Source organism: Lineus longissimus, chromosome 3 (genome assembly GCF_910592395.1).
Source record: "Lineus longissimus chromosome 3, tnLinLong1.2, whole genome shotgun sequence".
Taxonomy (NCBI): Eukaryota; Metazoa; Nemertea; class Pilidiophora; order Heteronemertea; family Lineidae; genus Lineus; species Lineus longissimus.
This window is the reverse complement of record NC_088310.1, coordinates 15324702-15350898: the sequence shown is the minus strand read 5'-3', so window position 1 is coordinate 15350898 and position 26197 is coordinate 15324702. Positions and strand designations below refer to the sequence as shown.

At 41.7% G+C, this 26197-nt stretch overlaps 1 protein-coding gene across 1 annotated transcript in view; it reads left to right on the top strand.

The window, feature by feature from the left end:
* LOC135484961 (uncharacterized) overlaps positions 1-26197 on the top strand; it is a 91893-nt gene that overhangs the window by 49949 nt on the left and 15747 nt on the right. Inside the window, exon 2 of the mRNA XM_064766678.1 lies at positions 5796-5901. Coding sequence (XP_064622748.1) covers positions 5817-5901 — 85 coding nt within the window. The 5' untranslated portion in view covers positions 5796-5816. The remainder of the gene's footprint in view (positions 1-5795; positions 5902-26197) is intronic.

Genomic DNA, 26197 nt, shown 5'->3' with positions numbered 1-26197 from the left:
GTTGCATCCATGACTAACGTACAACAATTTTAGTCAAAGACGTTCTGATTTTCCTAAAAAATACTACCATTAACTAGAATGTCTGATCGTCAATGACAACACTGATGACGTCAGGTACATGTCCTGTACTACAACCACGGACTTGTATTCTATGCCAATACTCACTCGCACATTGTCTGGCGCATCCGCCTGAAGCTGCCGAATGACGTCACCATCTGGTGCCAAGCCTCTGAAGTTGAGCTCGGCTCGTCCTTTTCGTCCGTCTGTCGTAACTACTAGAGTCACCGTGCATCCAAGTTTCGGGTTGCCTTGGGATGATCTAATGTCAACATTCTGGGATCCAGTCGCTTCCATTGTCGATCTTGGCACCATAAACAACACGAACGTCTCATTCATGTTCATGATGACATCAAAATCAGCGTCTCTGATGAGGTCGGCAAAATCTCCCCGGTAGTCGGCAACTAAAGCCTGGGCGTTGTCAGGTAACCCCCTTGAATCATTGGTCTTCCTTCGATAGGTGATTTGTTTCCTGAAATGGAATTTGCATATTGTTAAAATTCACCGAATACAATCCATTCCGTACGTTAAGGCCGATCCATGCAGCAGCGGAATAAAGCTCACCTTTCCATAAAGTTGCTAAGCCAATGTGCAGATGCATGGAAAAGATATCGCAGGGGTCTCTGTTCTTGTCTTTCGACCTTCGTTTCGTTCGGAAGCTCTGCCCACCATTGCCGAAATTCTCTTCCAGCTTGCCCATTAATACCCTCACCGGAAACAGGGAAACCAAGTCTTCGGCGCTCAAGGAACCAGGTGTTCAAATTGTTTTCCATTTCGGGCCACTATGCTGAAATAAAAAAGCTAACACGTTTAACATCTTTGGAAATATTGATTGGTGATAACCACAGGTATGAACGAAATGTTAGTCCTAGGAATAAAGGTACCAGGAACAATAATACTGATATTGTTAATGGCATGGTCAGGGTCAGTCGCTTTGATGTATAATGCGACTTATTCTTCCGTCCATGACACAGAAGCGGACTTATTCCGGTCGGTACAGGCCAACAAAGAAGGAAATTCATTTAGCGAGGAATATAATGCTTGTAGAAACACTACCTTGTGCATCAGTGCCGTGTTGCCGTTGTCTCCTCCGTCTTCTATGGTCTTGAGTTGATCTATCTCTGAGGGCAAACAAGTCATCCTTTGTGCTTCTCCAACGTCTAAATGTCTGCGGTGCTATGCGGTGGTGTCTAGCAAAGGATGTCGCAGTTTCAGCATGACGTAATCCTATAGTATGCTCCAATTGGTATGTCTCGATAAGGTAAATTTTCTGATTGAGACTGTAGCTTTTTTGGTGCCTACGTGCACCAGGTACAGCCTGGTTAGCATCATCTACATCATCATCATCATCATCATCATCATCATCACCATCATCATCATCATCAGTAGTGGTGTCAGGGCTGTCAACATCATCTCCATGCTCCATTCCATACGTTAAGATCGTAAGGGTGCCTGCTAGGCCTACCCACAAAATCCATCGCATTGCGTGCATCTTACCAGAAGAACGTGGTCAAAGCAAGATGGCAGACAACACTTATGAAATTTGACCCGAAAGTGCCCTTTATGGGATTTTCCCCACAAGAAAACGATTCAATAATCGATTAGATAAAATAAATTCATTTGAAAGACTCTGGATTGGTTAACCATTTACATGGACTTGTAATAGACTTACGTAACTTCAATAATCATCACCCTGACTGCAGGGATTACTGGCCCTAGCCGTGACCAGGCATTATTGAATTGACAACATTTACAAGGTTGTCTTCCTATAACCATTGATAAATATAATTGGCTGTCATATTAAATGTTTGCAGCCCACCGGTAAAAATCTACAGACTGCCATGTTTCTGGACTTAGTCATTTTCGAGCCATTTTCCTGGCGCTCGGTTAAGTGGGAGAAGACAGTATTATGCTTCGATTTGACATAGTATGTTGACATAAAATTGATCAAGGTGATTTTTTCACCTTCCCAAAAAGGTTTTTTTCCTGGGTAATCCAGAAATACGATCCTGTTATTTAGCGGGAAAGTTCACTTAGGTTCGCTTCATACGTAACGTACGGTACCATTATTTTTTTCACGAGTTGAAGTTGGGTAGTTTTGCGCCACGCATAGGTATATATCGACCGTACGTAAACTACCCCATTGACATTTCGTTCAAAGAGAAAAGGGCCAACATTTCCGACAAATCCAACCCAGATTACTAGCTTGAATCTTACATTTTTTTGTCAAATACAAAGCCCAAATGCGGCTTCCCCTACGTGCGTTACAAATGACATTGCGTGAGTGAACTTTTCCAGACAAACAGAAGCAAGCTTCATCACCAATAACAACATTTTCGAGGAATTCCTGTGGGTGGGCTGGAAACCACTCTTCGTTTTATGTCCATTGGTGATAAAGCTTGCCGAACCAACACATGGTGTGGATGAAAGTGTAAGTCGGTCTTTACTATTCGCTGGAAAAGTTTACCTTGAATTTGCGTTAATCGCGCATCTTGTCGGATTCTCAGCGATTGTCTTACAGCTGCAATATTCTCGTCTGTGCGCTTTGTTAGTTGGCGACCACTGTTTCCTTTATGCCGTTTCAAACTTGCAACCACGTTTACCCAGGGGTCATTGCGCACTCCTATGGTCGCTTGCACTGCCCCTGGTCACATGTCAAACTAAAACATATTTGATTGGTCAACGAATAACGTTTGACATGCAAATAAGATGATCAATGTTTTGACACTTGACATATTGAATCGGAAAAAAGGGCGACTAATCAGTCATCTACAAAACCATTTACCATAATGCGATCACAAATCAATTGACGGCATGATAGAACTTCATTGACACGGATAATTTATGAGCTAATTCTGATATAAAGCATAAATTGCCTCTACAAGAAAAGCGCGTCTTTTTGTCGGGAACTCGGAGCAGAGAAAACCGAAGAAGCACGTGTTACCAATGTCAATCGCGAGCAAAAGGAGTCGCCACTGTGAAAATATTATTTCAAAAATCCCTACAGATATTTATTTTTATATTTAAGTATAAGGCTTCTTTATCTGTATACACCTGAGATAATTGGTAAATTTTACAATTATTTGTCGGCTACAAACGGTTTTGGTCATGTTAAAAACGTGCTGACACGTAGTGCCCGAATAGACGGGTCATACTACGTCACCCCAGAATCTGGCGGTGACGCGGCTTGTGACATAGGGGATAGTCCAGGGTCTATGGTGCAGCCATTTTGAATTGTTAATCAAGTAGACCAAGGATGTAGAGGTAGTCAAACTTGTGACGTGCCTCAAATAATTTTGCACTATTAGGGTCTTCAGCGCGAGTAAGCGCAACTGCGTTCATTTTTGTACTGGTGCTTCATCTCGCGCCTGGCCGTAGTGAGGGACCTCGAAATGGGTTACTTCGGCATAAAATGGCCGCCGCACGTGATTTTTGAGAAAATATGGCAGACGATCCTGTTAACGCCGGTGTAGAAGTTAAAAATGTCCTAGGATAAAATGTCCGGGAACAAAGGATTCTATTATGCGCTTCAATCTCTGAGCTATTGACGGTCAGGGTCTCTATAGAACCTTATTGCAGAATACAATAGGGCCGGACACTTTTTCCAGGGGGGACACTTTTTACTTTTACACCGGTTTAGCGACGTGCACAAAGTCGTTCTATTCATTAGACTGCAGTTCTTCAGCAAAAATAGAATAAGTGTTGGAAGAAATTGATATTAGGAAGCGAACGATTTTGTTAATATAGCTAGTGAGTAGTTTGTTAAGTTTACGCACACCCTTCTGGTGTCTGGTGATTCTTTTTTACGCTACATTACCCCAAAGTTACTCGGGCCTGGCGCGAGAGCGTTCGGGTTCAATTCATACTGTGTATGCGCTTCAAGGCGCGAGATCCGACGGCTGTTATAAAACGCGGATTCCGCGGAAATCCCCGGAAAAATCTAACTTGGCTACAGGGTGGCTACCTGAACCGCAGGTGAGAGTTTTTCATATTAGTAGTGTGCATTGTTGTGCGCATGAAGTACTCCTGGTGACAAGGTATTTGGGAATCCCCGTTATATGGTGCGCTGTGTGCGCCGTAAATCACAAGCACCTTGTGGTTTGAAATAAACTTATACTCTAGACGGGCCGCGAAGTAAGTTTTTGTGTTTGCTAAAAATAGACTCAATGTGCAGTCCATATGGTTGGTTAGGTTCGAGCTGCAAGGAGATTGTCCTAAAACATTTTCGTAGACCAGAATTCAGTTCGTCATCGACTTATATTTGAAGGAGGCATATACCGTAACGTACATCAATCCGGGCATCAATCACACTTGAAAGCAGCCTCGTAATGTGTTCCGTTAGGGAATTAGGAACCACGGTGGTGTCGAAGATAACATGCAAAGTTTATCAACACCAAGAAAAAAAGAGGGAAGAGTCGATCGGAATGGCATGAATGGCGCTCCAGAGGATTAAAATCTGACCGATGAAATGTGCAGATAACTGGTAGTTCTTGCCTCCGATTTATGATTTATGTTGTTATTTGTATAATATAATTATCATTAAATATTATGCGCGTATTTACTGGCGGCTTTGTGATTTTTCCGCGGAATCCGCGTTTTATAACAGCCGGAGATCCGATGCTTACCGAAGCGCGGCGCTAGAAGTCGAACGACCCAATTTATTACAAGGTGAATCAAACCCAGGAAAACTCGCTCAAAAAGTCGTTCTACTGCTGCGGCATTTTCAGTCTCACATAAACGTTCTCTCCTCACGTAAAAGCAGTCCGTGCAGCATGACTTTTCCTACATAAAAAGATTACATTGTAACTTCAACTGACTCGAAAAAGACGGAGTGCTGTAATTGCATTACATAAGCAATTGACGATTATAACAAAAGCAGGCTCACCCTATGTACCATTTCAAGAGCAAAGTGCTGTTCACTACCTGTTTATTGCATCACATACCATGGCGAATCATAGTTGGTGGATTACAATTACTAGCTAGCCTCGGCTTGGGCTTATACAACCTGGTCCCCAGAAAGACAATTATCTCTGGATGGGAAAATAATTCTGGGCCATCCTGTTAGCGCTTGCTGTCCATGAAGGGGAAGCTATGAACGAGGTCAGTATCACGATTGAATGATTAATATGTACGGTATATGATTCAAATATACCTTAGCGAGAGAACTTGACCAACGATGAAGCCGCCAAATTATCAGCAAAACACCGGATGATCAACAATGCCTCACCGGAGGATACGTCAAATGTATGTCGTCAATACAAAGATGCTAGTAGTAGGCCTAGATATCCTTGAAATTGGCAAAGCGAATTTTAATGTGAATCACGACTCGCATTTGCGTTAAAACTGCATTTAACTGGCGACCTTGATGTTCCTGTTCATAATAACCACCTAAAATAATTAACCAGACATGTTGCCACATCTTGTAAGTGCATAAGGAAGTCGACTTAAACCTCCTTTTTCGACTGTCTGTAAATGTCCCCGTCCGGGACGACGATTTTTCTACTCGCCACCATTTTTACCTTCATCTATGTTGTTGCCAACTACGAATTGTTTAAGTTGCGAGTTAAATGATATTGATAAAAATTTGGAGGTGGGGTGGCACTGCTGGTGTTTTTTTCGCAATTCATGACATCGAGCAACTAGCGTCAATTCAAATTTGACAAAATAAATCGTGGATGAAATTTTAACCTAATGAGTATTTCAACACATTATACATTCTTAAATGTCGTTCTTTTCAGGTTATATGACTGAGACCTTCAATGCCCACCCGCATCATGTACATTATACCTGCATTGATCCTCGCAGGGACTGCCATACAGGTGGTGCAATGTATTGAAAACCCAGGTAATTATCGATTCATCGTATTTTTCTGGCGTATTTATCAAGGGTATACTGTACACCAAAAGAAGCGTTATCGCTTAGTTTTAAAAGTCTGACATCAAAAACATTTAACTTCTCACAAAAAAATAGTTTTGCCAAAGGGCGCGCAACGATTCATATATCATAAGAGGCATCTTATTGCTTCGCCCTTTTCTCCTTTGTGTTGTTTTGCTAGAAACAATAATTTCCTATATTTTATACGGCTATGAATCTTGTGAGATGTGTCAAAATGTCCGTATCAAAATTTACGTTTTTATTCAAATGAAATGGCCAGGGCCATTGTGCTCACCTCATGTGGAGGAAAGATGGATAAAGAGCATGGTATTGTGTCATGTAGTGTTAGGTTTGATGTAGGTCCAAGCAATTACAATTTCCCCAAAATGGCCAATTTACAGTACATTCGACCTCTGTGACCTTGAAAAGTAGGTCAAATCAAAGAAGACCCGGGTGACACATTGAATGGTTGTTAGAATTAGATGTACCTATGATATAAAATTGGTGCCAATCGGGCAAGTCATTACTAGGAATAATGGCATTTTGAAGAATTTAGGATTTGGCCCCCTCCCTGGAGGCCAAACGGCAAATCAGATCGCACCAAACTTCTGTACCTGAGATCACCTGACCAAGAGGTACATGTGTACTTAATTTGTGATCAATAGTCATTGCAGTTAAGAAACGTGCCATAGTTACGGCCTGACGGCGAATTTACACCATTTGACAAGAAGGTCAAATTAAAAACCTGTGTGACATATACTGTATGGTGGTTAGATGTACCGATGATATCAAATTGGTGGCAATCGGGCAAGAAGTTAAGGAATAATCACATTTTTAAGGTTTTGGGATTTTGCCCCCTGGTGGTCAAGTGGTGAATCATATTGGACCAAACTTCGGTCCCTGAGATCACCTGACTAAGGGGTAAATGTGTACCAAATTTGGTATCAATAGTCATTGCAGTTTAGAAACGTGCCATCGTTACATCCTAACGGCCAATTTACACCATTTGACCTCTGTGACCTTGAAAAGGAGGTCAAATCAAAAACCCGGAGGATATATGATGCACCTTTGCTAGAAGTACCTGCCATATTTTTTTCAAAATTTCCCGACTACTATTAAGGGAGATATTGCATATTTTCACTTTTAACGTTTGGCCCCCTGGTGGCCAAACCATGAAACGAATCGGACTGAAACTTGGTCTCCAAGGTGTCATTACATAAGGGTACATGTGTACCAAGTTTCAACTCAATAGCTCTAACAGTTACGAAACGTGCCCTGCTAACGGACGACGGACGACGACGACGGACGCCACGGTATGGGATAAGTGTCATGAGCAGGCTGGAGCAGACATGCAATGTCATTGACTTGATCACCACATAGTGTTTACTTTGACTCATTTCTCAATTTATTTTGAGGCGTTATAAGGATTCGTTACTGCTGCTTACATCTGATTGGTTATCACTCTAAATGATGTCCCAAATAATCATAACACATATTAAAAAAGGCCCGTTTTCCGATTTTTAAATTAGTTACGCGTGACTCATATGCGCTCAAACATATTGATGACGTCACATCCATGGCCGCCAATCATCCATTGACACAAGATATTTGTTTCAAAGTCTTGGATGCTGTCGAGTTGATCAATGAAGGCGTAAACGTAAGCGGCCAAAATCCTGGCAGTGCCCAGTCTGCTGACTGGCATGATATGCACTATGCCGATATGCACTATTTCCATGAACTTGTTGCTCTGTAGTGTTTCAACAAGAGCAGAAGCATTTGTGGGTTTTACGAGAGTTGTATACGGGTCAGCAATCACTGGAGCGAAAGGGGATAAGTGATTCAAGTATGTCGGTTTCTTGCAGAAAGTGTGGTCACAGTTAAAGCAGTGATATTTACCTGGTGCACTTTTAGTGCCACAGAAGAATCTGCGATGTTGAATCAGATTCGAGCATCGATCACCGTCATCAGTAATGCTAACACCACAACTTTCACACAGATGAAGCACCATGTTGCTTACACCAGTTCTGCATGTAGACGCCTGGCATTGCCAGCCCTTCAAAGTTTTTGGCCTACAAAGCATTACAAACTGATTCAGTGAGGTAATCTGTACCAGAAAACATTCTTTTGAATGGTCTTTAACGACCTTGCACTCATCCATTAAAAACCTTTCAAAGCCATCTATTAAAAAATGCCCCATTGCTCTCTATTAGGCAAGTCATGTCAGTTTCTTCCCATAGCTTAAACAAAGGAACTTGTTAATAACCCTCGACTCATGAACTGACAAACACCTTTCATGCCTGTCACAAGCAGTACATTCAAGCATGCTGGACTAGAAGGTACCTCACACCCCCAGAAGGAGATTAGATCAGTCCTTCCCTGGAAATAACTACTAACTATGGTCAGTTTCATTGGATTTGTAGTGACAGAATATGAACATTTTGTGAGTTGTTTTTCAAATCAATAGCAATGACTATGTTGTATTTTTTTTCATTTTGATCATAAAAATGAATATCACCCTAACATGCATAATGCATATGCAAACTTTCATATCAAAGATATGATTATTTCTTTGTTTTCTTGGAGTTATAAATCCTATTGTCTTAAATAATTATTTTGAATCTGATAGATTTTTGTACCATTGAAAATGGTCTGATACACAAAATTATCCCTGCAAATTGCAAGGTCATATCTCTTTCCGTTTTCCCATAGATCACAAATCGACGGCTTAAATCGAAAGTGAACAGCCCCTTTTGTTGCTGTATAATAGTTGCAATAGCCGCTGTGAAGAAATTTACAGGAAATATCTACTTTACCTCAGAGATCACAAACTTTGGCCACTTTTTGTTTGTTTACCTCCTTGATACAGAAATCTAAAGACAGGCAGTTTTTCTGAGTAATAGGGTAATGCGATCTACGAATATCTACGATTCTGTGTAGAAAAAAGGGCCAAAATCAAAATAACTTTCGTTTCGTATGAGAGGAATCCCTGCTATGGTGTTAAAGTTGAGATGAAATACAAAGCTACAAAGTTGAAATGAAAAATAAATCATGCAAATGAAAAATATCAAGCGAGCCTCTGGCGCGGCTATGAACGCCCGTAAGTTAACGCTTGGAGGGTGGCCCCTTTTACATTTTTATCGAACAAGTTCGTTGTGACATCTTGGCAACACCGACAACATCTGTTCGCTTACGCTTTAACCCGCAGCACACTAGCCGCCAACTTTGGCGACAAGAAGCGTTCAGCTGACGCCTCTCGATGCCGAAGTTGGCGGCCAGTGGATCCAGGTCAGAGCCCACCTGCCCAGAATCGGCGTCCAGTAGCGCCTTTTCCACCACTTTAGGCTGCCATTTTGAAATCATGTGACATCAAGACGCATACTGATTGGCCATAGCCTCGCCACCGACGCCAATTCAGGCGGCAATCCGTAGCACACCTGGCTTCTTCTTGCGTTCAACACGCGACACGCGTCAACAATCAAACATGTTAGATAATTGGCGCTTAGTTGCGGCAAGTGGCGGCAAGTCGCGTTCGCCGACGCCGTTCGTAGCAGACTCGGGATTTTTCAGGCGTTCAGGACTCTTGCGGCAAAAAACTCCTGTGAACGCCGATGTTGGCGGCTAGTGTGCTACGGGCTTTTGGTACAGGAGCTGCGTCAGTGATACGTCCACACTCTACTACGATACACGCTGCTATGCCGTTGTAATGCTTAGTTAGTGTAAATGCATAAGGCTTTGTTATGCAGTTTAAAATATTATGAATGGTGTTCGCAGGAGCGCGAGCGGTCTTTAGAAATCCAAATTGAAAGGATGTTAAAAAGGGGAGAGATAAAGTTAAGATTTCCATACCAGGAAGTTTCATGTGAATGGTGTGGCTCCACTCTGATGTCTGAACTTCCTGGTATGATAGTATGGAATTTACTATCAAATGTTAAACGTTCAATGTCCTACTGGTGATAAATACGTTTAGTAAATGGATATTCTGAAAGTATTCGTTTCTGAAGAACAGAGTTTCAAAAAGCAGTTCTAGACCCTACAATGTCTTATGGTTTAACATTCAAGAAAGAGAGCGTGAAGTGAACAGGTGGTTTGCTAAGTGTGATATAACATACTATCAGAATCAGGTTAACTTTGCTGTTTATTGTGCCACAAAGTTGTCTGGACTCCCAGATGTGACAGAGGTTACAATACCGCTTGTCAAATCCATCTACCAATTTCATGTTCACTATCAAGTTAGGAAGATACTTAAGCAAATGGAAGTACCATTACCCACGGATGATGTTTTTAACTCTGCTAACAATCACTGCAACGTAACAGAATTTTTCAGACTCAACATATTTATGAGATGCGGTTCATGGAAATGGATTCATAGATCATAGAGATCACTACGCTTTGCCTGATAAACTGTCAAGGACAGTTTGCATCTTACACATGTGGTCTTAGCCAAGCCTCCTTGACCCTAAGGTCCACCCGTTCTTAAACCCCTATTGTTGTATTGTTAACCATATATTGCCATGTTCTTACAATAAAGTAAGTTAGTCTACAGAAACCAAGTTGTGAAGTTGGCCAGCATTCCCAAATCGTGCATTCTGCCATAAAACGACTTTATCAGAATGTCATTACCATAACACATACAAGATTAGATTATGTAATAGCTCCGGGATTGTACATAATTGGATCTGACATATTCCTTAAGAATGATAAGATCGAGGATTACAATAACAACATTTTAGTTGCTCCCAAACATTTAAAACCTAGTAAAAATGACATCAATAATTAAAATACTTTACCCCCTCTTATGATGAAAGGCTCAGGTGTTAAGAAAATAAAGGTTAAGACTAATGTTGAGAAAGTTGAGGATCCTCCTGTTACTACCACTGTAAGGGCTAACAGACAGAATGCTACCAGAACTAGTACTAGTAGTTAATCTACTGAAAGTTCATTTTTTGGCACGCCTGGATTAGTAAAAGTTATTGATGAAGAACACGAGAATCAATTTACACATCTATTGAGGATAAACTGCATACATCCTTGAGTAAATCAAAATGGAAATATGTCACAGTCAAACTGAGTAATCTAGCACCATGTATTTATGTTAAAGAAAATAGTCTATTCTTCTATCCAACAAATGATGAAGTAAAAAGCTATAAACCAAATAAAATAGTTAATATGGAAAACATTTCTCCCCTGACCCATCGGGACTTGGCATTTTTTTAACCTATGATGATGGAATGTTCTATTCTGAATGTACATTTAAAAATATTTTGGTACAACATTTGTATTAACGATATTAAAGATCTTATTGGAACCGATACACAAGAAGCTGGTTTACGCAGTGTACCAGAATCTAGTACACCAACAACATCAGCACCTTCTAGTAGAAATGTAAGACAATCTCAGTAAGTATCAAAAGAAAAACATACAGTAATTGATGAGATTATTAAATCACCCAAACCAATAGATAGGTTGATTGACACAAATGATGATGAACTTGAATAATTAGGTTTCACAGAATATGCATTTAGGGAATTAGAGGGTTAAGAAAGGCTGGTGATGACCTTGCTGCAGTAAAAATGCAAAACGAACAGCTTGAGAACCTAAGAAAAGTCTTTAAAAACTATGTAGAAGAAGATGCTGGAGAAAAAAAAAGAGTTAAATAAAACGATAGAAGAGCTAGAAGACAAATTGTATAAGGAAAAGGCAAAGGTATGGCGGATTAACAATGATAGGGAGTCACAAATTGAAAGAGCTAAACGTTTAATAAGAGATGTATTAATTATACCAGATTAAATTATTTCACTAAAGGATAGAATTAGGCTACTTTTTAAGAGTGAAGGTTTAACCATTGGTGCCATATTAACAGCTGTAGTTATGATCTTCACAACTCTAGGTTTTACTATCAGTAGCGCTCTGAAAGCTGTCCCTAAACTTACACCATCAGGACCAGAACCAGAACCTAAACCAAGACCCAAACCAGGACCAGAACTAAGACCTAAACCAGGACCAAAACCAGAACCTTCAATACCAGATAAGGTAAAAGATGGTCTCAAGAAGTTTGCTGATTGGCTTAAGGAACTGGCTAAGAAAGCAGTTGCTGCGGGTCTTTCGTTTCATTCCTATTGAAATCAGTGGCCGGTGTTGTCGGTTTTCTGGCTGAACACATGATAATAACATTGATTATTATTATTGGGTCAATAATCTGTGGATTGATAGATGGAGTTAAAGAAGTAAAGGTATGCAGAAGTAGACAGAGAAATAGTAAGAAGTAATAATGAATTTTACTAATAAATATTGAATTTTACTAATAAATGTTGAATTTTATTAATAAATGTTGAATTTTACATTTATTAGTAATATATAAAATGCCAACACAGGATACTTACTAAACACTGATAGAGCACATAAGATTCCACTTGGTTTGAAGGCTGACAGACAACATCACATTACCACTCATAACCCCTCTTCTGCTTATCCCAAAAAACATTGTATGTTAGAATACCTGCATTGAGAAAGAATACATTCTTTGTACCAAAATCTCGTCATCTGTCTGCTGATGTCACCATTTCCGATGATTCAAAGAATAATGTGGTTAATAATAACCTTGGTAGAAACTTGATATCAAAGATGGTAATTAAGTGGGGAACAGAACAGATTTTTGACCTCAACGAATACAGTCATTATTCTACATTCAAGGAGGAGGAAAGAAACGATAGAGTTTTTCAAGGTATTCAATCAGACAATTTAAGAAAGTTAAGATAAGGTGTATCTGAAGCTAATGTTAATGGTGAAACTAGTGATGAAAGGACACTTAAGAAAGAGTTCGGTACTAAATACAAGATACCGTTAGATTTTGAACAACATGTATTCCACAACCATGCTCCATTTTACAAGTTTCCAATAATTTCCGAGGATGTGATTATTGAGATTACATTAGCACCCAAGGAGGAAATAATAGTAGCAGACACAACTGTAGCCATGAACTACACACTTGAAAATATCTGTTTTGAGTAGGACACAGTAACTAACAAGTCAACTGAGTATTAGGTACAACGCTCGATTTTCAATATTTTACGATTGGGTAGACCATTTCAAGACACAGTCAATGTTACTTCCAATGAAACCTTAATAAACGAGAACGATAATTTTCCAAGGATGTCAATTAAAGGCATATTGCTTCTATTCGTGTCTGATTATGCCGAAGGAGTTTCTGAGATGTTTGAAAACCAAAATATCACTAAAGTACATATGTTTCTTATCAAGTTAAGGGTTAAGGGTGTTTCTTATCAAGTGTTCCTCGAAGGAATGAGAATGTTGGATCAATGGGAGAAGATCAAGAAGCATTTCATGTCTGAGGATTTGAAGAAAACTAATGACTGTGACACGACAATGGAGAAGTAATACGGTGACTCGAATCACTATGGGTTGTGGTTGGACTTGAGAACCACAGAGGACAACCGTCTCCATGGTTCAAGTAAGAAGCTTCAAAACACAAAGGATGGAAACAGTTATCGATAACAAACGAAACAGAAAATTGACCATACAAATGCATATATTCGTGGTTTATGATGCTCAGGTGAACATCAGTAACTACCAAAGAGCATCTTTACAGCATTAGAGCTGAGCTTTTAGCAACAAAGTTGTATTAGAGCTACGCTCTTAGCAACAAAGTGGTATAAGGACATAGTCCTTAGCAACAAAGTTGTATTAGGATCCTTAACATTAGATATACGCTCTTAGCAACAAAGTTGTATTAAATACTAAGTTGTATTAATAATAGATATTTTCAAGTTACTTAGTGATTTTCCATATTATGAATGGATAAAGATCAACCAATGAAGCCAACTGTAATCAATTACCTGTATTCAGGTGTATGAGTAACAACCGGAATGACTTTTTACTCTTACTTACTAAGGAGGATTTTAAAACTCAACATTGATTCCCCAAGTCATCCTAGCATAGAAGAGATACTTAAACTGACTGGAGTTTTATTTCTTAGTCTTTTTACAGTAGGACACCTTCAGCACAAGGGTATCATACCCAAAGCAATAAATGATTGATTATGTTAGTTAATTAAATGAAAACTGTGTTAAACATTGATTCTAATGAATACCCAGAACAGAGTTCAAGTGATTTAGTTATCAATCTCAACAAAGAAATTCAGAATGCATCTAGTATTAGTTCAACTTATGCAGGAATACCTTGTTCCTTTCACGACATAAGTGAAGCTAGGAAGAATAACAAAATCAATTTAAGGGATAAATACATAACACTTATTACAATACCTGATGGTCTTTATGACCTAGAAATCTTTTGAAAAGCATTTTCATATCAATTGAAAGAAAACGTCTTAAGTAGAAATGCTGTTATATTTGATTTAGAAGAACCCACTGGTAAGACTATGGTACACTTTGTCACAAAACCTATAGTATGTTTGTTGGGGTGATAAGTGTGACCAGTCAGCTTCAAGGTTGTGTGAACTCAAGTGTGAGACCAATCATTTTGAAGGATGAGTCAGCCATGTTTATTGAACTGAAAGTATGAGGTTCCTGTTGAATGTTCATGTAAAAGTGTAAATACTCTAGACTCAATCTTGTAAGGACAGACAATACTAGGATACAGACAATACAGTAAACCCACCTACTCCACGTGGTACTGAATAGGCTTTACTATTCCTTGATGTACAAGGACCAATGACTTGCTGGACTAAGGTCTAGGCGTCACAACTGCACTGCATGTGCCCGCCTTGCGTTTCTTTTCGACAAAGCCCATCGGTGATGTCATGCGTGTACAATGCTTTGTGAGGCCTGGGGACTGGACACAATAAACCTTGAATTGGATTCTGTAGAGCACGCATGTACTGTTTGTTGCCGAGGTTAACCGGTTTAATTGAGTAGAACGGCTAAAACCAGCCACATGTCAACATACAGGGTGACCCAGCAAATACGATTTGACATTTTCAATGAAGTCCTATCTGGGGTCCTTTACACCTAGGCCTAATCCAGTTCATGTTCAGGGTCAAGGAATGCCATTCCATCCTCCTGATCATCATTGCCATCGGCAGGTAATTGGGGCGGTCCGTCATCAATGTTGTCTGGACGAAAAGACGTCTCAAAGCCATTGACGACGACCTGGACCTCCACTGCTTCCCATGCCCGACTGACAATGTTGATCACATTAACTGAGGAAATCTGGTCACAGGCACCCTGTTCATTAGTGTTTCCACTTTTCCAGTCCTTCCATTCTTTCCTGGCATGTTTCTTAAACGATGCCATAACAGACACATCTAAAGGCTGTGCAATTGAGGTACACCCCGCAGTTACCAAATCTATGATTCCCCCCAGTTTCATCACTGCGTTCCCAAAGACCTCTGTTAGATGAACTCTGTATCGGTCCACGATAATAAAGGACTGATCGCAGTTTTCTCCCTGCACATGCGGCTCAAGAACAGTATCTGTCCAGTGTTCAATGGTGTCCTGCCTCATCCAGCCAGTATCAGAAGTGGTAACTTTCACATTATGTGGCAGTTCTTAAGAGCTGAGCAACTTGCTCCATCTGCCTCACAAATCCACGATGAGGAAATGTTATGTGAGCTGGAAGTTTTACTCCTGTAGCAGCAATGCACAATGTAACGGTGCAACCTAACTTGGCATTTGCACGAGATGTCCGGATATCGACCGATTGCGCCCCTGTGGTTTCACATGTATACACAGGACGACAATCCAATAGCAAGAAAGTTTCATCCATGTTGAAAAAGAATCCCATTGGTATCTGAAACTGTTCAACTACCCCAGCGACATCATTTCTGAATTGCGCGACTCTAGCTGCGGCATCTGCAGGGATCGTAGTAGTGTTTTTATTAGTCTTCCGAAAAGAAATGTTCTTTCTCTTCATGAAATCGGTCACCCAACCTGCGGAGGCGTGGAATTCATGTCGAATCGGTCTAGAACGGACAATTTCATTCCGTCTGTCTTCTGCCAAGTTGTCCCACCACGTTTGGAAAAGATCAAGTGCTTTTACTTGGAGGTCCGAGACAGACACCACCAGACGCTTTTGCCTTTCACCTACAAACCACTCATGGAGATTAGTTTCTACTTCAGGCCATGTTCCGACATGATTTTCTCGTATTTTACGAATTTTACCATTTTTCTCGAATAGTACGGCATCTAGCTCCTCTCGGTCCCATTTCCGAAAGGTGGAGGGCGGAATTCTGTGATGATTTGCAAATTCATCACTACTGGCGACTGTCCCATTCGCCAAGGCCTCTTCACAATCGGTTGGATACCGAAGTTTTTCACTGATACCTTAGCTACGTCGACGCTTTCTTAGCGGTGGTACATCCATGACAGCACATGTAGGCCTACAGCAAGCCAGAGTGTACAGGCCAAAAATGACATGACAGTAACGGCTTATGAAGATGACCCAGTAAACGTCAGCTAGGCCTATAAACCTCATCAATTTCATAATGCAATAGTATTGTGAAGAATTCGGAAGACTCGCCCATGACAATTGGCCTACAATTCCAGGTTACCACTCTGATCTGCATGACATCACAGAGAGTTGGACTTGACCAAGAGTGGTGGTTACCTGCAGGGTTGATCGGACGCATTGATTTTGGTCCTAGGAGTCGCGTGGCCCCTCTACACAAAAGAAAAGTAACGCCTATTCAGTTCCGCGTGGAGTGGGTGGGTTTACTGGGGTTGTATTGTCTGTCCTTACAAGATCGAGTCTAGAGTATATTGGAATAAGCTTGGGGTGAGTGACCATGATTTTATATATGGTGAGTGACCATGATTTTATAGTTAATGTTCATGTAAAAGTGTAAATATATTCGAATAAGCTTTGGGTGAGTGACCATGATTTTATATATAGTTTGATCGACCTGTTTAGCATCCATTAGTCCTGTAATAACTGGTATGCTGTTTTCCAACTCTCTGTAAGAGGGAAGTTTGGCGATGCCATTGTGTACAAGGTGTCTGAAAGCCAGTGTAGTGTACATGTATTTGTAAGGCTTTGTTCTACAGGCTGTATAGGGCCTAGTGTGTCGTGTACATGCAGATTGTAGAGAAGCTGTCATGCTAAGTGCATAATGTGGAGCTCCAGTGTTGTGATAGGACAGAGTTGTAACTAGTCACAGTGTAGTGAAGGGTTTGTTGTGTAGGTCAGTGAATAGTTAAAGCTGAACCGGCCAGTTTGCGTTGGATTTCTGGATCATACTTGTATATTTGTAAAAAAAACCTGATGTGTGTACATATTGTATATTTCAGTCCTTTTACAATAAAGAAGTGAATCAAAGAGAAGAGATTAGTTCTTACTTTGTGGATGTCGTGAGTAGCGGTGTAAGGCCGACCACGACAAACTTACTTAAAAGAAGAAATGAGAATAGATATCAAATCATATTTATGGATAAAAGCAATGAACTGTTTGATTTTAAACCTTCTGAATGGCCTTATTCTTCTCAAGATGGTTTGATCGTAAGTGATTTGACAATGAATTTCAGACTAATAAACTATTTTGTTTTACACTGTGACATAATTAACACAAATAAAGTACTTGGTAGCGGGGAACCGTCAGATGTTCTAGCCATTAGACCGTTTAAGGGAGCTGATATTGGAGATACTATTACATACACATAAACCAATACAAATACCATGCAAATCAAGATTCAATAAAATAGAGATCAAATTAACATATGAACACGGTGGCATTATCGACCTTAATGGTTTTGATGTAAGATATCAATTGTTGATAAAGGGAAATCAACCTAATTATTAGCATGTATTGCTATGATGATTGGAGGCGCTTTAGTAAACGCAGTATCATTTACTTGATATAGCTACCTTTTTGAAGCATTAGACAATAATGGTTATGAAACTGAAACTAAAAGACATAATAGGGCTTTGGAAGAGTTAAATAAAACATCAGAAGAATATGAAGAACATAGAAAAATGTAGTGGACTTCGTTAACATTGAAATGAAGAGAGTGAACCAAGCTGCTATTGATTTTAATAATACTGACCCTGCACTTTCATTGTACAACCACTTTCACCCTGATAAACCAGTATCACTAGCTAAGAAATCTCAATGAAGTGAATATTACCAACCTAGTGATGAAATGAAAAAAAACGAGTACCTATGGATTGTCCTATGTATGAGTGCTGTAGGCATAGTGGTCTACTACTTTTTTGTTAGAAAGAGGAAGAGAGAGTAAATCCGATTGGATGTTGCAGCCTGATGATTAATTTTGATCCCCTTTTTACTTTAAGTTCTTCTATGTAATACTGTCTTTTGGCCTCAGGAATAACACTGTTTTCTTCTAACGCATCTTTCATGGCTAATTCATCCTTGTTAAAAAACAGGACTAAGAGTCTGATGTTCTCACTGTAGTCCTTGCCAACTGAATTGTACTTTTGAGCTAGTAGCCCGACAGTCAGATTGTAGTGTCTACCGGAAAATGCAAGAATACATAACTCGGACACCTTCTTCTTTGTGTCTCTCAAATTAGCACAATCATCAATTAAATATAATGTGTCTGACCCTGCAAAGGTTAGGGTAGCAAATTTAAGCACAAGGTCCAAATTACTGGCCACTGCTTTAGGATTAATTATGTAGACGTGGTTTTCTTGGTAAATCCATTTCCTTTCATATGTCTCATTATTGAAATATGTTGGACAGAAAATGACTATGCTCTGTAACTTGTTACAATACACCTTTTCTAAGAGATTCTGGGAAAAATGTGTCTTACCACAATTGGTTACAGCAGAGATGAGCATGTTATGTGGCTCGTGAATAACTCATCCATTTAAATGAATGCAAAAGAACATTCAGGACTTCGTTCCAGGAGCATGACTTCGTCACAAGAGCAAAGCTCCAAAGCTCGAGAGAACGAGCAATATCTAAGGGATTTGTACTACAACCCCGAGAGTCCTGCGGCTTACAGTTCTTTGATTTAAATGTGGAAACAGGTCAAGGAAGATGATAAACGTATTAAGTACAAAGAAGTGAAAGAATTCCTAGACACACTACCAATACACCAACTACATAAACCGGCCATTAACAAAGTTTGAGAGAAATTTGAGAGTAAGAATAGAGGATTCAGAATCAAAATGTGGAGGTATTTCACTGCTAAGGAGAGTGACAAGTGGATTGACGTACTTGATGACTTGGTTAGTGGCTACAACAATACTTTTCACTCATCGATAGGCATGAAACCAGTAGACGCCAGAAAGATGGAAAACCAAGGAGCAGTATGGTACAACCTTAACGGTCTTCACCTCAAAGAAACCTTTGGTGATCAAAAGTACAAAGTAGGTGACAGTGTAAGAATTTCAAAGTACAAGTCCATTTTCGATAAAGGCTACCTTCCCAACTTCACTGAGGAAGTATACCAAATCAAACAGATCATCTTCACTCATCCTATCGTCTACAAGCTTGAAGATTACCACAAGGAGGCAATACAAGGATATTTCTACTAAGAGGAATTGAGCTACTTTCCTAATCCTGACCAACTAGAGTACAAGATCGGATGATATTAAGATACAAGACCAGTCAAGGCAAGAAATACGGATTAGTGAAGTGGAAGGGTTACAGTGAAAAATTCAATGAATGGTTACCAGTTTCTGATATCAAAACTTGTAATCATTGCAATGAGATTAAGTCCCTAAAGTAGGACTAAAGTAATAATTTAATAGTGTGGTGTCCCGAGCCACCCAGTCTGTCTTCGGCCCGTGTTGCGGCCGGGGCGAAAACGGTGCATTGTTGTTGTTATTGTAGTCGACGGGCGAGACGAGACAATAAAGTACGAGTTGAATTAAAGCCGATTTGCAAGTTCATTAGTTCACTATATCATGTATATCGAGTACCAAAGAAGGCAAATCAAAGGACATTACAGTGGTGACAGCGTATAGGATTTAAAAAGAACCCAAATTAAAATTTGAAGGCAGGAATGGTTGTGTCATCGCGCTCGGTTGCCGCGCTCGACCCGCGTATTCTGATGCAATGCATGTAAACATAATGGGAGACCACAGCTAGATTAGTCCTGTTTGTGCCGTCAAATACAATGAAGCAACGCGTATAGAAACTTGCTTACGGTAATTTAGCATGTGTACATGATGTGTAAGCTAGTTGCAGACTCGTGACAGCAAAAATAGAGCCGAAAACTGCGTTTGTAATTGTACGTGCGTTCGTATTGACCAACCCATGCTCGTTTTTGTACGGAGGCCGGTTAGGACAAACTGTTTTTGAACCCCATGCTTGTTTTTGTACGGAGGCCGGTTAGGGTGAACTGTTTTTGATATTATTATGCACTGTTCTGAAATCGTGGTGACCTAAGTTTCCGAAGTGAGTTCGATACGCTGGCATGTCGTCACAGATACATTGATAGTAGTATAGTGTGTCAGTGGGGAGCAGATTATTGCAAGATCAATCAATAAATTTTGGTCAGGTTAAGTCCACTGAGCTGTGGTTGCAGGCCTATTTTGTGGGAGTTCACAAGTCTGAAGGGTTTATTTTTGGAGACAGAAAGTGTGTTCTGTTAGAAAGTAGGTCTATTAGAGTGATTATGGATACTCCAATAGGACGTGGAAGGGGGGCGACTACCCCGAGGCAACTGATGAGGCCAGGTGGAACCCCAAAAGGGGCAGAGGCTAATCCTGATGCTATGACAGAATTTTTGGAAACATTCACCAACCTGATGAGGACCAAAATGGGGCCAGAAACAGTGAAGGCAACTACAGCTTCAACCACCGCCGTAAATGTGAAAATTCAGGCACCGAAAAATTTCCAGTTAAATCAAAACTTCCGAATTTGGCTGGAAAGGTTTGACAACTTTGTGAAGTTAGCCAAGATCCCTGATGAACAGCGTCGGGAACAACTCCTTTCAAGACTAGAACATCAGGCTTATGTTGCGGTCAACAATTTACACCTTGAGGAAAGCCTATCCTACGAGGATTTTTGTACTCGACTAATGAAGCGATTTCATAATACCTCAAGGGAGGATTACAAGTTACAGATGAGGGCCAGAGTACAGCGTGGAAATGAAACATACGAGACTTTCTCAGATGCCCTCCAAGAACTTGCCCTTAACGCGTACCCAAGTAGTGGGTTCGAACTACAACAAGAAATGGCCCTTGACCAGTTTCTTCTCGGAGTTACAGCAGAAGATGCAGTCAAACAGCAGCTGCTAATGAGTTCACCCGCCACCCTGAGCGAGGCCATTCGCAAGGTTAGGCAACTAGAGGCAGCCCAACTAGTGATGAAAAAGGGGGCAAGTGAGTCGAGCCAGCAGGAGGTGGCCAAGCCAAAACAGAAAGTGGCGAGCGTTGCGCCAAAGCCGGCGGAGAACTCCGATATGTCCGATATGTCCAAGGTATAAGAATTGTTGAGCACCATGAATGAGAGAATCTTGCGATTGGAAGGCCAAAAGGGAAACCACAGTACCAGTAAGGGAGATGGTTGCAAAACCTGCGGCGGTGATCACAGATTTCGGCGATGCCCTCAAAACGAGTGTTTCATATGCCACTTGAAAGGCCACATTTCCAAAGATTGCCCCAACAAGCAGGGAAACGAGGCGGCGGGATTGTCGGGGGGCAGCACAGTCCCGAAGAAGCAGTAGTGGCCCCACATGTAGATTCCGTTGTCCAAGAAGAAAACAAGGTTAGCCCAGCAGAAAATTCAACATTGGTGGAGAATTCAATGTTGAACCCCAAGGCGACAGTGTTTGAGCCCAAGCCTGGGCATTCACACGTCACTATTGGGAGTATACAGCTGGCTGACAGCAGCCTCTATTTGAGTGGTAAAGTAAACGACCAGTCAACGTCCATGCTTTTGGATACTGGAGCAGCAGTAACACTGATCAGTAGTGATTTATGGGACCGTCTCGATTCGGCCAAGACAACCCTTGAACCTGCAATGGGATCCCTGATGTCAGCCACCGAGGAAGACTTGCACATTATGGGGATGGTTGATGCCGATTTACAGATTGGATCCAATGTTTACTGTCATCCAGTGGTGGTGGTCAAGAAGCTATGCCACTCGTGTCTTTTGGGAAGCGACTTCTTTGCAAAGCACCAGTGTACCATTCGATATGAAAGTGCTACATTGGAGGTTGGCAATGAAGAAATCCCATTGCGTCACCAAAGAGATGAACTTAAGATTTGTCGAGTCATCCTTGGGCGATCTGTGAAGATCCCAGCACAGACTGAGATGATTGTGCCAGGAAAACTTGCTAGGGGAGGTGAAGCTAGTCATCTGACACCAGGAATGATTGAAGCAAAAAGGGGCCCGACATCGTTCACGACAGGGCGTACTTTGGTGAAGTCAAACCATGGCAAACTCCCCATTCGTGTGGCCAATTTCACAGATAGCCCTATTAGGATGAGGACCAATCAGACATTGGGATGGTTTCACCCAGTCACAGAAATAAGTGGACATCAGGACGACAAACATGTAGGGCCAGGGAGAATGGAGAGGAACAGGAACAATTGGCTGCAGCTTCCATAGCAGTAACCAGTGCTGGGACGCTTTGTACCCCAGACCCTGTATACTCTCCCATACTCGGACAGGGACAATTGGCTGCAGCTTCCATAGCAGTAACCAGTGTTGGGAGGCCTTGTACCCCAGACCCTGTCCAATCTCCTTTGCAATCAGAAAGACTTGGAAAACTGTTGGAAAAATTGGAAATAGACGAGATAGATCTGACTGGGTCACAGCGTGCCACGCTGATTTCCCTCATAGCGGAATATCAGGATATTTTCTCAATGGATGATCTGGATATTGGGCACACCACAGTGGTTGAACATCGGATAAACACCGGAGATGCTGTCCCGATAAAGCAGAGGCCGCGGAGGGTACCACCCCACCAACAACATTTTGTTGATGAGACAACCAAAGACCTCTTGGACAAAAATCTCATAAAGGAGTCTACTGGACCATGGAGCTCGCCTATCGTACTGGCTAAGAAGCATGATGGGAGTTTTCGCCTATGTGTAGACTACCGAAAGCTAAATGAGTGCACTGTGAAGTCAGCCCAACCACTGCCAAGAATAGATGATACACTTGGAGGACTGGCTGGGTCCTGTTGGTTCAGCAGCCTTGATTGTGCCAGTGGCTACTGGCAAGTGGGCGTGGCTCCCGAGGATCGAGAGAAAACAGGATTTGTGACAGGAGTTAAGCAATATGAGTGGTTGGCCATGCCATTTGGTCTGACTGGAGCCCCAGCAACTTTTACCAGGCTCATGAACATCGTGCTAGGGGGGGTAGAGTACTGTCTCGTGTACTTGAATGACATAATCGTACATACACCATCGTTTGACCGGCATATTCAGCAGTTACGAGAGGTTTTTGAGCGCCTCAGGAAGGCCAACATGAAGCCAGTGAAGTGTAAGTTGCTGCGACGGAGTCTGAAATGGTTGGGACATGTTGTGTCCAAGGACGGGATCGCCACTGACTCTGAAAAGATACGTCAGGTCCAAGAATGGCCAACTCCAAAGGATGTGGGTGAAGTAAGATCTTTCATGGGCTTGGCTGTATATTATCAAAAGTATGTGAAGAACTACTCAGAGATAGCAGCCCGACTTCACCAGTTGACTGGAAAGAATGCAATTTTCGAATGGACAGAAGCCTGTGAACAGTCATTTTCCAAACTGAAGAAAGCATTGATTGAGGCACCAGTCTTAGCATACCCTGACTTCTCCGAAGATGCGGGTCTCTTTGTCTTGGACACTGATGCCAGTGACTTTGCTGTAGGTGCCGTTTTGTCCCAGCGTCAAGAAGATGGCTCTGAAAGGGTGATCGCATACGGCAGCAAGAGTTTGCAAGGTGGAGAAAATAATTACTGCACCACACGGCGGGAAATGTTAGCTCTCGTGAAATTTGTTAAGCATTTCAGGTACTTTCTCCTGGGAAAAAGGTTCTTGGTCCGAACAGATAACATTGCGCTCCGTTGGCTGCTTAATTTCAAAGACCCATCCGGACAGGTGGCCAGATGGCTCGAGTGCCTAGCCGAGTTTGATTTTAAGATTGAACATCGTGCAGGTAGGCTACACGGGAATGCTGATGCCCTGTCTAGAAAGCCCAGTAGAGTCAGACAACATGGAGATTGCCCATCATGTGGGCCCACTGACAAAAAGAGAATCGATCAGCAAACGCCAATGGACAGAAAAACTCAGTCGGTGAACCTAGCAAGTGTAGCAGTGACCCAGGCAAAACCAAGTGCAAAGTCCAAGCCACAGAGAAAAGTACCAACCCCAGTGGAACTGCCTATGGATTGGACCGCTGAGAAAATTGGACAAGCTCAGGTCAATGACCCTGAAATCAACGAAGTTTATCAGCATGTCCTTTCCAAAGAGACAATAATTCCACAAAGTGTTTTGCAAGGATGCAGTACTCGGACACGGGCAGTTTGGGCCCAGAGACAATTGTTGGAACTAGAGGAGGGAGTTTTGTATTTCAAGTCTCCGGATCAGTCAACCCAAAGCCGTTTGGTTCTCCCAGTAGCATTGATAAAGCCAGTCTTAGTTCAAGCTCACGAAGGCTTTGCTGGTGGCCATTTGGGAATGAGGAAGACCTATGCCAAACTTCGATCTCGCTGCTGGCGACCAGGCTTAAAGCGTTTAGTTGAAGACTTTGTTCGCACATGCCCCAAGTGTCAGAAATGCAAATCACCACCCAAGGGAATAAGAGCCCCCTTACAGAGTATTCCAGTGGGCAGACGAAACCAAAGGTTGCATATCGATTTTGTGGGGCCCATTAATCCACCCTCCAGAAGGGGAAACCGTTATATCATGGTGGTGGAAGATGCGTTCACCAAGTGGCCCGAGGCATGGCCAATGAAAAATCAGAAAGTCTCCACCTGTGCAAGAGTTCTAGTCAACGAATATGTCTCGCGTTTTGGTGCACCCGAGGGTATACATTCCGACCAAGGGGGGAATTTTGAATCAAAAATCTTCGGAGAGATGTGCAGCTTATTAGGCATTGAGAAGACTAGGACAACTGCATATCACCCGCAATGCAACGGTCAGGTTGAAAACCTGAATAAAAGCCTGAAGAAAATGCTAACAACCCTTGTAGATGAAAAGGGACGGGATTGGGATGACAGATTACCATCAGCACTCATGGCATATAGGTCCAGTATACATGAGTCAACAAAGGAAACTCCTTTTGCAATGACTTTCGGAGCTGAAATGCAAATACCTCTTGACTCTATGATTGGAACATCTACATGTGGCTCTGCTTCCCCAGAAACAACAGTATATGTGAAGGATCTCCGAGAGAAAATTGAAACATCATATCGAAATGCCAGGGACAACCTGAAGACGGCTCAGAGGCGACAGCGACAGTACTATGACCAGAAGATGAAAAATTCTTCTTTTTCCCAGGATGATTTAGTCCTCTTGAGAGACTATCATCTTCGGCCAGATGAGGTTAACAAGTTCCACAAGCCATGGAAGGGACCTTATAAGATTAAGGAGAAGATATCAGAGGTGAACTATAGGATTGTGCCTCTCGATGGGAAAACCAAGCAAACAAAAGTGGTCCATCTGAACAACTTGCGGCGCTTCTACATTAGAACGGAGGATGAGCCACGTCGGGTGGATGATCATCCTAATAAAACATCAGAGAAGAAGGATTTCATTGAGAAACTTGAAATGGAGTCAGCTGCTGGGAACTCTGAGACTGAGTCTGAAGAAGAGGTAGAGACTATGCCTTTAGAGTTTTTGAAACTGCCTATAGGAAGGTCTTGCGAAGAAACCCCAGAATCTCGTGGACAAGACAAGCTGATGTCAAGACCAGATTTGAGGGACCCTCTTGGTGCTGCTTTAGATACACCAGAAGGGAAGGGCCGCTTTGGTACCCCTAACTCTCAATCTGGTTCCCCCGACGTGCAACGTCCAGGGATGGGACCATCAGATGGAGCAGTAGATCCACCAGATGGGGAATCTGCAATAGATATTCCAAACCCAGACCTGGATGGCACCGCCTCTTCAATTGATTCATCTGTGTATGATCCAGCAGACGAAGTACCCATGAACAAATATTGCTTAAGACCACGTAATGATATGCAGAGGCCTGCACGTTTCCGTTTGTCAATCGATTGCGCCGCGCGTGACACAAACCAACGCGATTCCGCATCAATGCAACAGAACAAAATGCGATGGCTCAAGCGCGCCAGAAAGTTAAAATTGAAGCGCATCTCAGCAATGACTTAATAGTGAAAACCTGTTTGTAGCTTAAACAATCCCTGTAAGGGAGATTTCCATTATAATCAATCTCA